Consider the following 13,555-nt stretch of genomic DNA (forward strand, 5'->3'; position numbering starts at 1 on the left):
TAAATCTTAAAAGTAGGACAGGATATTGGGATATCTTTACACTCTCAATTTATATCAGTCATGTTTCCACATCAGTGGAGGCTGGGGGAGGAGTTATAGGAGGATGAGCTCATTATAATGGCTAGAATGGAGAATTAATTGAACGGAGTCAATCATGTAGTTTCCATACGTTTGATACCGTTCCATTTATTACATTCCAGCCATTATAATGAGCCTGTCCTCCTATAACTCCTCCCACCAGCCTCCACTGTTCCACATATCCTACATAACACATCTACTCCCTCAGCTGCAGCAAATAGTGAACTACCAGGACCAGCCTATCCTGTTTGTCTTAGCTGTCATATCTTACGGGCCACGGGCCATGAGGTCATAGCAGGGAGATATACTACACTGTCACACACACACACACAGCTGGTGTTAGATATACTACACTGTCTCACACACACACACACACACACACACACACACAGCTGGTGTTAGATATACTACACTGACTGTCGACGACCTCCTAAACAGGACGCATCCTGGCGTTGCCATAGTGTTCCCAGCAGGATCAGGTTACCTGTTGGAATGCAGATGTTGATGTCGGACAACGTTGACAAGTTGCTTCCCCATGTGAAGAATCCACCGTTCACCTGAACAGGATACAGTGGGATCAGGCTGACAGAAAAGCATTAGACATGGAGCCTATATGACATGGAGCCTACCTGACATGGAGCCTACATGACATGGAGCCTACATGACATGGAGCCTACATGACATGGAGCCTACATGACATGGAGCCTACATGACATGGAGCCTACCTGACATGGAGCCTACATGACATGGAGCCTACATGACATGGAGCCTACATGACATGGAGCCTACATGACATGGAGCCAACATGACATGGAGCCTACCTGACATGGAGCCTACCTGACATGGAGCCTACATGACATGGAGCCTACCTGACATGGAGCCTACCTGACATGGAGCCTACATGACATGGAGCCTACATGACATGGAGCCTACCTGACATGGAGCCTACATGACATGGAGCCTACATGACATGGAGCCTACCTGACATGGAGCCTACATGACATGGAGCCTACATGACATGGAGCCTACATGACATGGAGCCTACCTGACATGGAGCCTACATGACATGGAGCCTACATGACATGGAGCCTACCTGACATGGAGCCTACCTGACATGGAGCCTACATGACATGGAGCCTACCTGACATGGAGCCTACATGACATGGAGCCTACCTGACATGGAGCCTACATGACATGGAGCCTACCTGACATGGAGCCTACATGACATGGAGCCTACCTGACATGGAGCCTACATGACATGGAGCCTACCTGACATGGAGCCTACCTGACATGGAGCCTACCTGACATGGAGCCTACATGACATGGAGCCTACATGACATGGAGCCTACATGACATGGAGCCTACATGACATGGAGCCTACATGTTATAGTCTGCAGCTGGTGGTTTAGATACGTTTAGAAATAATGAACCATTTAGGTCTTTAAGGCAAATATAATAGCATGTTTACATAGTTATGTTGTGTTTTATGTCTTGTCCGATTCTACTGTTTATTATAGCCAGTAATTCCCCCTCCCTTCCATCCCCTACAGCAAAACCACACAAGATCTGAGATTCAGTGACGCAGAACTAATAAATACAAGTTGAAAATGAAAGACAGACGTCTTATTACCGCTGAGAAAAGAGACTTGGTAAATTAAGTTTGTAAATAGACAGAGCGGATGTTACGGGGGTGAGGACCAGAGGGGATGGGGAGTCTTGAAAGGGAGGCTGGGATAGGGGTAGAGAGAGGTAGAGAGGGAGTGGAGGAAGATAGGGGTAGAGAGAGGTAGAGAGGGAGTGGAAGAAGATGGGGGTATAGAGAGGTAGAGAGGGAGTGGAGGAAGATGTGGGTATAGAGAGGTAGAGAGGGAGTGGAAGATAGGGGTAGAGAGAGGTAGAGAGGGAGTGGAGGAAGATAGGGGTAGAGAGAGGTAGAGAGGGAATGGAGGAAGATATGGGTAGAGAGAGGTAGAGAGGGAGTGGAGGAAGATAGGGGTAGAGAGAGGTAGAGAGGGAGTGGAGGAAGATATGGGTAGAGAGAGGTAGAGAGGGAGTGGAGGAAGATAGGGGTAGAGAGAGGTAGAGAGGGAGTGGAGGAAGATATGGGTAGAGAGAGGTAGAGAGGGAGTGGAGGAAGATATGGGTAGAGAGAGGTAGAGAGGGAGTGGAGGAAGATATGGGTAGAGAGAGGTAGAGAGGGAGTGGAGGAAGATATGGGTAGAGGGAGATAGAGAGGGAGTGGAAGATAGGGGTAGAGAGAGGTAGAGAGGGAGTGGAAGATAGGGGTAGAGAGAGGTAGAGAGGGAGTGGAGGAAGATATGGGTAGAGAGAGGTAGAGAGGGAGTGGAGGAAGATATGGGTAGAGGGAGATAGAGAGGGAGTGGAGGAAGATATGGGTAGAGAGAGGTAGAGAGGGAGTGGAGGAAGATAGGGGTAGAGAGAGGTAGAGAGGGAGTGGAGGAGGGTATGCTGGGAGGCAGAGATGGGGTGATAAGATGGAAGAGAAGAGAGAGGGAGGAATAAAGAGGGAGAGAGAATGGTTGACGAGACAGAGCGGAAGACAGAGAGAAGGGGTGATGGGATACAGAGAGGAAGACAAAGAGAAGGGGTGATGGGAGACAGAGAGGAAGACAGAGAGAAGGGGTGATGGGAGACAGAGAGGAAGACAGAGAGAAGGGGTGATGGGAAACAGAGAGGAAGACAGAGAGAAGGGGTGATGGGATACAGAGAGGAAGACAAAGAGAAGGGGTGATGGGAGACAGAGAGGAAGACAGAGAGAAGGGGTGATGGGAGACAGAGAGGAAGACAAAGAGAAGCGGTGATGGGAGACAGAGAGGAAGACAGAGAGAAGGGGTGATGGGAGACAGAGAGGAAGACAGAGAGAAGGGGTGATGGGAGACAGAGAGGAAGACAGAGAGAAGGGGTGATGGGAGACAGAGAGGAAGACAGAGAGAAGGGGTGATGGGAGACAGAGAGGAGGGTAGAGAGAGGCAGAGAGAAGGGGTAATGGGAGACAGTGAGGAGGGTAGAGAGAGGTAGAGAGAAGGGGTGATGGGAGACAGTGAGGAAGGTAGAGAGAGGCAGAGAGAAGGGGTGATGGGAGACAGAGAGGAAGACAGAGAGAAGGGGTGATGGGAGACAGAGAGGAGGGTAGAGAGAGGCAGAGAGAAGGGGTGATGGGAGACAGAGAGGGGGGTAGAGAGAGGCAGAGAGAAGGGGTGATGGGAGACAGAGAGGGGGGTAGAGAGAGGCAGAGAGAAGGGGTGATGGGAGACAGAGAGGGGGGTAGAAAGAGGCAGAGAGAAGGGGTGATGGGAGACAGAGAGGGGGGTAGAGAGAGGCAGAGAGAAGGGGTGATGGGAGACAGAGAGGAGGGTAGAGAGAGGCAGAGAGAAGGGGTGATGGGAGACAGAGAGGAGGGTAGAGAGAGGCAGAGAGAAGGGGTGATGGGAGACAGTGAGATAGGTAGAGAGAGAAAGTGGGTGAGATGAGAGAGGAGATTTGTCTGGTTCACACACAGCAGCCCATCCATTCGACCCTCCTGCTGCCCCCAAGCTCATTAACAGACTGCCTACAATAATGCTGTGGGTCCACAGGGACAGCAACAGGATGTGGACCCCAAAGAGACCAGAACAGGGGCTGAGAACATGTCAGTTAATGAGGGTTCTCTGTTCTCATGAGAATCCCCTGCCTCTGACTCATTATGTGGGTCCTGAGAGTTTAAACTGTCGGTAAATGTTGACATCTCCTCAGGGTGTGTTTCACACAATGGACAGGCCAAGAGATGAAACATCTGCTGTGAGAGATAGACAGTGGTAACATCTGCTGTGAGAGATAGACAGTGGTAACATCTGCTGTGAGAGATAGACAGTGGTAACATCTGCTGTGAGAGATAGACAGTGGTAACATCTGCTGTGAGAGATAGACAGTGGTAACATCTGCTGTGAGAGATAGACAGTGGTAACATCCGTGGTGTCACGTGTTACTAGAGTGAATGACCCGGGTGGATGTGACAAAAAGGCCAGTTTAAAGGTTTGAGGACAACTGTCAGACTCCAGCTCAGAAGCCTCTGTGTGTCTACGTGTCTACGTGCGTGACGAGGCTGCACATGTACATGAGCTACAGCTTGTCTGTGAGTTGATAGCCTACGTGTCTGTTCCTGTGTCCGTGCATGCAGTCAGCGAGTGTGTGCGGTGCTGTGTGTGTCACAGGTCCTGAGAAGAAGGGCCAATGAGCTTGTTGAGGTGTTGAACTTTGACCCCTGACCTTGACAGCCACGTCCTCAGTCTCGTTGGGTCGCAGTGGTCTGCGTGCTGGCTGCTCATAGTTGTCCATCTGGTAGAGCAGGGGCTGCTTCCTGTTTATAGCCTTGGTCTGGAGAGAGAGAGGTAGGGGGGAGATGGGGAGGGAGAGGGGAGAGGGAGGGAGAGGAGAGAGGAAGGGAGGGAGAGAGGCAGGGGGGGGATGGGGAGGGAGAGGGGAGAGGGAGGCAGGGGGGGATGGGGAGGGAGAGGGGAGAGGGAGGGAGAGGGAGGGAGAGGAGAGAGGAAGGGAGGGATAGAATGAAAGACAGAAATGGGGAGAGGGAGATGAAGGGAGGGTGAGGGGGGAGAGAGAGAGAGGGAGGGAAGGGGATGGGGAGGGAGAGGGGAGAGGGAGGGAGAGAAAGGGAGGGAGGGAGAGAGGGAGAGGGGAGAGGGGGGAGAGAGAGAGGGAGGGAGAGGAGAGAGGAAGGGAGGGATAGAATGAAAGATAGAAATGGGGAGAGGGAGATGAAGGGAGGGTGAGGGGGGAGAGAGAGAGAGGGAGGGAAGGGGATGAGGAGGGAGAGGGGAGAGGGAGGGAGAGAAAGGGAGGGAGGGAGAGGGGAGAGGAAGGGAGGGAGAGGGGGGAGAGAGAGAGAGGGAGGGAAGGGGATGGGGGGGAGAGGGGAGAGGGAGGGAGAGAAAGGGAGGGAGAGAGGGATAGGGGAGAGGAAGGGAGGGAGAGGGGGGAGAGAGAGAGGGAGGGGGGGATGGGGAGGGAGAGGGGAGAGGGAGAGAGGGAGAGGGGAGAGGAAGGGAGGGAGAGGGGGGAGAGAGAGAGGGAGGGAGGGGTAGAATGAAAGACAGAAATGGGGAGAGGGAGATGAAGGGAGGGTGAGAAAACAGAAAGAGAGAGATTGCATTCAGTGATAAACTTGGCCCCTCATCCGCTGTAACCTCCAGGGAGGACCCCCTCTCAGGCCCTGACTGAGACTGTCCCCAGAGGGAGCTTCTTATCCCCTACCCCTCATCCCCAAGACATCCCTCCCTCCCTCCATCCCTCCTTCAGCCCTAAACAAATGGCTCCTCCATCTCACACTAACCCCTCCGCCACTCGGTCTCGGTCTCCCTCCACTCCTTCTGAGGAGTCCAACACAGAAATAAACCTGTCAAAGTCCAGAGAACAGCTGAAGACATGACGAGACTGGCAGCAACCAGCAACTTAACGACTCCTGGTTGAGATTCCCCATGAAACACTGCTGCTAGATTGGCACGGTGTGTAGTTACAGTTCCTCCTTCTACAGAGACCAGATCTGCTCTGGTCAAACAGACACTTTCTCTGCAGTTCCACCAACAGCTTGAAGTTAGAAACACGTTGGTTCTGAAACTTGGTCAGTTGAAAAGCATCATAACCATCACATCATCCTGACGAGTTCATTAGCCGTGTTGGGAGCTGTGGAAACCCTGTAGTAACACAGTAGTTGTTGTATTCCATGCTGGCTGTAAATGAATAGCTCCTGGATTAGGCTCTGTGCTGTGCTGGCTGAATGTCCAGCATTAGCTGCTCTGGCAGAGGGACAGATAAGTAATTGGGTCATGTTCATTAGGGACCAAAGTGAATAAACAGACTGAAACACTAAGAGACTACCTCGAAACACACCATTTACTTTATATTTTGCTTCAGTGTTCCCTACTAAACACGACTCAGGCCTGTATTTGGGGCAGTGTTTGGTAATAGGGATGGTGGTGTGTGTGTGTGTGTGTGTGTGTGTGTGTGTACTAACCGCCCCAGGGTGTTTCTTACAGGCCTCTAGGGACACAGGCATGTCTCCGTTCCTCCAGCTGTCATCGCCAATCTCATCGCTCTGCAGGAACTCACCCAGCTTCTGGACGCTGTGGATAGGACATGATATGATAGGACACACACACACACACACACATAAATAATCCTTCTATGATACAAATAAGATTCCAGCATTGTCTAGCTGGTAACTATCCAGTATTCAGTATCCCTGGGCGTCCTCAGTAGGCCTCTCACCTGACCATGGCCTTGACTGCAAAGCGGACCACGGTGGAGAGCAGGAACAGTGGGGTAACCAGGATGTGGAAGAGGGCCAGAGCAGCGAAGGCCTCCGAGGAGCTGGGTTTGGACTTGTTGATCAGGGCGTGGCTGACAAACGTCTGACAGAGACACAAAGGGACACACAGTTACTCAGTTTGGTATTGTTACCAGATTTCAGAGCTGGCAAAACACTAGCTACAATTGGCCCGAAAATGGCCTGCAGGATACAGGGATGATGAGAAACCCTCTTACCACAAGCACAGCAGCGATGGGGATTGCAGCATTCATGAAAACTGGGGAGGAAAAGAGGTCATATTATGTAACAACAGAGAGCCTTTGGAGAGAACAAAGACATGTTCAAACTTCAAAGCTCTTAAGTCAAACTGAGCCCCAAATATAAATGAGGACAGAATATAAGCAGTGTGAGTGTCTTACTGGACAAAATGGGGGGATTTCACAGCTCAAAAGAAAGGATGTGATAGCTTTTATAAAGTAACAGAGGAGATGTGTCTTATTGGAGGTGTAGAGGGCGAAGGTGTGTGTGTCTCACTAGACATGGAGGTGTAGAGGGCGAAGGTGTGTGTGTCTCACTAGACATGGAGGTGTAGAGGGCGAAGGTGTGTGTGTCTCACTAGACATGGAGGTGTAGAGGGCGAAGGTGTGTGTGTCTCACTAGACATGGAGGTGTAGAGGGCCACGGTGTGTGTGTCTCACTAGACATGGAGGTGTAGAGGGCGAAGGTGTGTGTGTCTCACTAGACATGGAGGTGTAAAGGGCCATGGTGTGTGTGTGTGTCTCACTAGACATGGAGGTGTAGAGGGCCACGGTGTGTGTGTCTCACTAGACATGGAGGTGTAGAGGGCGAAGGTGTGTGTGTCTCACTAGACATGGAGGTGTAGAGGGCGAAGGTGTGTGTGTCTCACTAGACATGGAGGTGTAAAGGGCCAAGGTGTGTGTGTGTCTCACTAGACATGGAGGTGTAGAGGGCCACGGTGTGTGTGTCTCACTAGACATGGAGGTGTAGAGGGCGAAGGTGTGTGTGTCTCACTAGACATGGAGGTGTAAAGGGCCAAGGTGTGTGTGTGTCTGACTAGACATGGAGGTGTAGAGGGCGAAGGTGTGTGTGTCTCACTAGACATGGAGGTGTAGAGGGCGAAGGTGTGTGTGTGTGTCTCACTAGACATGGAGGTGTAGAGGGCGAAGGTGTGTGTGTCTCACTAGACATGGAGGTGTAGAGGGCGAAGGTGTGTGTGTGTGTCTCACTAGACATGGAGGTGTAGAGGGCCACGGTGTGTGTGTCTCACTAGACATGGAGGTGTAGAGGGCGAAGGTGTGTGTGTGTCTCACTAGACATGGAGGTGTAGAGGGCGAAGGTGTGTGTGTGTCTCACTAGACATGGAGGTGTAGAGGGCCACGGTGTGTGTGTCTCACTAGATATGGAGGTGTAGAGGGCGAAGGTGTGTGTGTCTCACTAGACATGGAGGTGTAGAGGGCGAAGGTGTGTGTGTGTGTCTCACTAGACATGGAGGTGTAGAGGGCGAAGGTGTGTGTGTCTCACTAGACATGGAGGTGTAGAGGGCGAAGGTGTGTGTGTGTGTCTCACTAGACATGGAGGTGTAGAGGCCGAAGGTGTGTGTGTCTCACTAGACATGGAGGTGTAGAGGGCGAAGGTGTGTGTGTGTGTCTCACTAGACATGGAGGTGTAGAGGGCGAAGGTGTGTGTGTGTCTCACTAGACATGGAGGTATAGAGGGCCAAGGTGTGTGTGTGTCTCACTAGACATGGAGGTGTAGAGGGGCGAAGGTGTGTGTGTTTCACTAAACATGGAGGTGTAGAGAGCGAAGGTGTGTGTGTGTCTCACTAGACATGGAGGTGTAGAGGGCGAAGGTGTGTGTGTGTGTCTCACTAGACATGGAGGTGTAGAGGGCGAAGGTGTGTGTGTCTCACTAGACATGGAGGTGTAGAGGGCGAAGGTGTGTGTGTGTGTCTCACTAGACATGGAGGTGTAGAGGGCCACGGTGTGTGTGTCTCACTAGACATGGAGGTGTAGAGGGCGAAGGTGTGTGTGTGTGTCTCACTAGACATGGAGGTGTAGAGAGCCACGGTGTGTGTGTCTCACTAGACATGGAGGTGTAGAGGGCGAAGGTGTGTGTGTCTCACTAGACATGGAGGTGTAAAGGGCGAAGGTGTGTGTGTGTCTCACTAGACATGGAGGTGTAGAGGGCGAAGGTGTGTGTGTCTCACTAGACATGGAGGTGTAGAGGGCGAAGGTGTGTGTGTGTGTCTCACTAGACATGGAGGTGTAGAGGGCGAAGGTGTGTGTGTCTCACTAGACATGGAGGTGTAGAGGGCGAAGGTGTGTGTGTGTGTCTCACTAGACATGGAGGTGTAGAGGGCGAAGGTGTGTGTGTGTCTCACTAGACATGGAGGTATAGAGGGCCAAGGTGTGTGTGTGTCTCACTAGACATGGAGGTGTAGAGGGCGAAGGTGTGTGTGTTTCACTAAACATGGAGGTGTAGAGAGCGAAGGTGTGTGTGTGTCTCACTAGACATGGAGGTGTAGAGGGCGAAGGTGCGGAGGCTGGTGAGCTCTTTGCCCCTGGTATCTTCTACACTGTCACAGAAGATGTTCTCCCAGGCGTACAACTTCAGCAGCTTGATCCCCTTCAGAATCTCTGTGGTCTTCTTCAGACGTTCCGTAGACTGGTCCTGTCAGAAGAGGGCGATGCCTTATTGAAGATTTAAACTACAAAATAATATAAATATATTCTCATTTCAACTGTTTTTAAAGGTTATTGTTTCCTTATCATATACTGTTTCCCTCATCACAACAGAAAATAACTGAAATCACTCAAATCTAGGCTATTTATTCATGGTAAAGCTTGCAGGTTCATCTCTAAAGAGACAGTGAAACTACGATCTAAGGGATTGGTGCAGGCAGTGTACAACCTGAGTGTCTCAATGTGAACAGAGGGTGACTCACCAGGGTGCTCTTCTGGGTGTCAGCCAGCTTGGTAGCGATCAGGTATTGGACTGGAGCCAGCAGCACGATGACTGAAGCTCCAATCAGAGCACTGGTCCCCAGCAGGTAGTACAGCAAGATCACGCCCATCACAATCTGAGCAGGAACACAACACAAAGATATGAGGGATATATTGGGGAGTTATCAGGGATATATTAGGGAGTTATTATGGAGTTATTAGGGATATATTATGGAGTTATTAGGGAGTTATTAGGGATATATTAGGGAGTTATTATGGATATATTAGGGAGTTATTACAGATATATTAGGGAGTTATTAGGGATATATTAGGGAGTTATTAGGGATATATTAGGGAGTTATTAGGGATATATTATGGAGTTATTATGGAGTTATTAGGGCTATATTAGGGAGTTATTATGGATATATTAGGGAGTTATTATGGAGTTATTACGGATATATTAGGGAGTTATTAGGGATATATTAGGGAGTTATTATGGAGTTATTAGGAATAAATTGGGGGGCTTTGTGGGATATATTATGGTGTTATTAGGGAGTTATTAGGGATATAGTTGTGATATATTAGGGAGTTATTAGGGATATTTTATGGAGTTATTAAGGATATATTAGGAAGTTATTAGGGAGTTATTAGGGATATAGTTGTGATATATTAGGGAGTTATTAGGGATATATTATGGAGTTATTAGGGATGTATTAGTGATATATTATTGATGCATAATATTACGGTCATATTGGTACTGGCAGATAATGGCTTAAAAAATACATACCTGTTAACCCATATTCTGGGACAAAATCATGCTTTGGCGTCCAATTTGTTGGCCGGATCATACATAGAGACTATGTCCAGATAGATTGTATCTTACCAGCATGGCCCCACCTGCACTTACGTCAAATTGACCTCAAACGTTTTTTGTTGTTGTTGCATTTTAGCTAACAATAACCCTTTTCCTAACCTTAACCTAATTCTCATAAGCTGCTACGTTAATTATCCTAACCTACTGCGTAAATTCTCCTAACCTGCTACGAAAAGTACATTTCGACATAAGCTGAATTCTATCTAGTCAAAACCCACCTGCACAGGCATGGCCCAGAGGTTGGGACACAGGAAGAGGAACCACATAAGCTGGTTGGTTTCTATGGCAACCAGGTTGTTGATCTGGCCCAGGGTCATCTCTCCCATGGACATGTTAGAGGTGGACAGACGCAGGATCTTGTTGTAGATCATCGCCTAGGAAACGGACAGGACAGAGGACATTAACAACCTACTAGATACAGTACATTCACTTCTGTGACTGCCTACGGCTGTCCCGATTCTCCACCTCTGTGACTGTCTACGGCTGTCCCGATTCTCCACCTCTGTGACTGTCCACAGCAGTCCCGATTCTCCACCTCTGTGACTGTCTACGGCTGTCCCAATTCTCCACCTCTGTGACTGCCTACGGCTGTCCCGATTCTCCACCTCTGTGACTGTCCCGATTCTCCACCTCTGTGACTGTCTACGACTGTCCCGATTCTCCACCTCTGTGACTGCTTACGGCTGTCCTGATTCTCCACCTCTGTGACTGCCTACGGCTGTCCCGATTCTCCACCTCTGTGACTGCCTACGGCTGTCCCGATTCTCCACCTCTGTGACTGCCTACGGCTGTCCCGATTCTCCACCTCTGTGATTGTCTACGGCTGTCTCGATTCTCCACCTCTGTGACTGCCTACGGCTGTCCAGATTCTCCACCTCTGTGACTGTCTACGACTGTCCAGATTCTCCACCTCTGTGACTGTCTACAACTGTCCAGATTCTACACATCTGTGACTGTCTACGACTGTCCAGATTCTCCACCTCTGTGACTGTCTACGACTGTCCAGATTCTCCACCTCTGTGACTGTCTACGGCTGTCCCGATTCTCCACCTCTGTGACTGTCTATGACTGTCCAGATTCTCCACCTCTGTGACTGTCTACGACTGTCCAGATTCTCCACCTCTGTGACTGTCTACGACTGTCCAGATTCTCCACCTCTGTGACTGTCTACGGCTGTCCCGATTCTCCACCTCTGTGACTGTCTACGACTGTCCAGATTCTCCACCTCTGTGACTGTCTACGGCTGTCCCGATTCTCCACCTCTGTGACTGTCTACGACTGTCCAGATTCTCCACCTCTGTGACTGTCTACGGCTGTCCCGATTCCCCACTTTATTTTTGCACCTCCCCACTCCCCGTCATGAATTGAACAACGGCAGAAACTCCCGTCAGCCAATGACTACACATCTAATGTTTTTAAATCTATGACAGAGACTGAACAAGTGAACACTTTGGGTAAAGGATGGAGAATCGGTGACGCAGTATCCTACAAATCCCAGAATCCTCCAGTCAGTCACCAGCAGGGCTCCACGGAGGTTGATGCCGGTCTCTATGGTGACATAGTAGGAGGCCTGTAGGAAGGTCCGCTGTAGCACCAGGGCCAGGAACAGCAGAACAGCCAGCACTGACGTATTCTGGAGCAGCTCGTTGGATGACATGAAGTAGACCTCGAAATAGGGGACCTGATAGACAGTCACACACACACACACACACACACACACACACACACACACACACACACACACACACACACACACACACACACACACACACACACACACACACAGATAGTAGGTTAGAGCAGATGTAGGGGACTGTAAAAAGCAAGACCTGACACTACCCAGACCCCGTCACTACCCAGACCCTGTCACACACAGAGAAGGACAGAGAGTGAGAGTGTGAGATGAGTGAGGAATTTTCCATGTCACTTAGAAATGCGCGCCTGCAGTACTTCAGCCTAAACTCTCTGTTCCTCTGTTCAGCACTCTGACACCGGCACTGTGCACAATGCTCAACTTTAGAGAGATGTACCTCTGTTCAGCCCTCTAACATGATACTCTACTTTAGAGAGACGTTTCTCTGTTCAGCCCTCTGACATGATGCTCTACTTTAGAGAGATGTTCCTCTGTTCAGCCCTCTGACATGATGCTCTACTTCAGAGAGACGTTCCTCTGTTCAGCCCTCTAACATGATACTCTACTTTAGAGAGACGTTCCTCTGTTCAGCCCTCTGACATGATGCTCTACTTCAGAGAGACGTTCCTCTGTTCAGCCCTCTGACATGATGCTCTACTTCAGAGAGACGTTCCTCTGTTCAGCCCTCTGACATGATGCTCTACTTCAGAGAGAGACGTTCCTCTGTTCAGCCCTCTGACATGATGCTCTACTTCAGAGAGAGACGTTCCTCTGTTCAGCCCTCTAACATGATGCTCTACTTTAGAGAGACGTTCCTCTGTTCAGCCCTCTGACATGATGCTCTACTTCAGAGAGAGACGTTCCTCTGTTCAGCCCTCTGACATGATGCTCTACTTCAGAGAGAGACGTTCCTCTGTTCAGCCCTCTGACATGATGCTCTACTTCAGAGAGACGTTCCTCTGTTCAGCCTCTAACATGATGCTCTACTTCAGAGAGATGTTCCTCTGTTCAGCCTCTGACATGATGCTCTACTTCAGAGAGACGTTCCTCTGTTGAGCCCACTGACATGATGCTCTACTTCAGAGAGACGTTCCTCTGTTCAGCCTCTGACATGATGCTCTACTTCAGAGAGACGTTCCTCTGTTCAGCCTCTAACATGATGCTCTACTTCAGAGAGATGTTCCTCTGTTCAGCCTCTGACATGATGCTCTACTTCAGAGAGACGTTCCTCTGTTGAGCCCACTGACATGATGCTCTACTTCAGAGAGACGTTCCTCTGTTCAGCCTCTGACATGATGCTCTACTTCAGAGAGACGTTCCTCTGTTCAGCCCTCTGACATGATGCTCTACTTCAGAGAGATGTTCCTCTGTTCAGCCCTTTAACATGATGCTCTACCTTAGTTCATCAGTTCAGTGCTGCTGACTCCCCACAGGTCCCAGGATAGTTTATTTCTGTGTCCTAAATGGATTTCTGGTGTACCTTTAAAAGTTAGTTGAGGAAAGTGTGTGTGTGTTTCTGTATCTGTGTGTGTGTGAGGGTGTGAAATATGCTGAGGGATCATTTGTGTCTATAATATAATTGGTCTAATGGGGGTGACGTGGTGGCTGGGACAGGGACAGGGTTGGGAACAATGGCGCTGTCGACGCCTCATGACATCACAGAGGAAGTGAGTCATCATGAGAAG

The 13,555-nt window shown here is 49.9% G+C and overlaps 1 protein-coding gene across 1 annotated transcript in view; it reads right to left on the reverse strand.

Moving 5' to 3' along the window:
- Window positions 1-13,555, reverse strand: part of LOC109881568 (ATP-binding cassette sub-family C member 9-like) — a 62,085-nt gene that overhangs the window by 34,381 nt on the left and 14,149 nt on the right. Inside the window, 9 exon segments of the mRNA XM_031815373.1 lie at window positions 563-635; window positions 4,345-4,452; window positions 6,107-6,215; window positions 6,361-6,503; window positions 6,637-6,677; window positions 8,929-9,091; window positions 9,366-9,500; window positions 10,456-10,611; window positions 11,754-11,918. Of these exon segments, the coding sequence (XP_031671233.1) occupies window positions 563-635; window positions 4,345-4,452; window positions 6,107-6,215; window positions 6,361-6,503; window positions 6,637-6,677; window positions 8,929-9,091; window positions 9,366-9,500; window positions 10,456-10,611; window positions 11,754-11,918 (1,093 nt within the window).

Source organism: Oncorhynchus kisutch, unplaced genomic scaffold, assembly GCF_002021735.2.
Source record: "Oncorhynchus kisutch isolate 150728-3 unplaced genomic scaffold, Okis_V2 Okis09a-Okis19a_hom, whole genome shotgun sequence".
In the NCBI taxonomy this organism is placed as follows: Eukaryota; Metazoa; Chordata; class Actinopteri; order Salmoniformes; family Salmonidae; genus Oncorhynchus; species Oncorhynchus kisutch.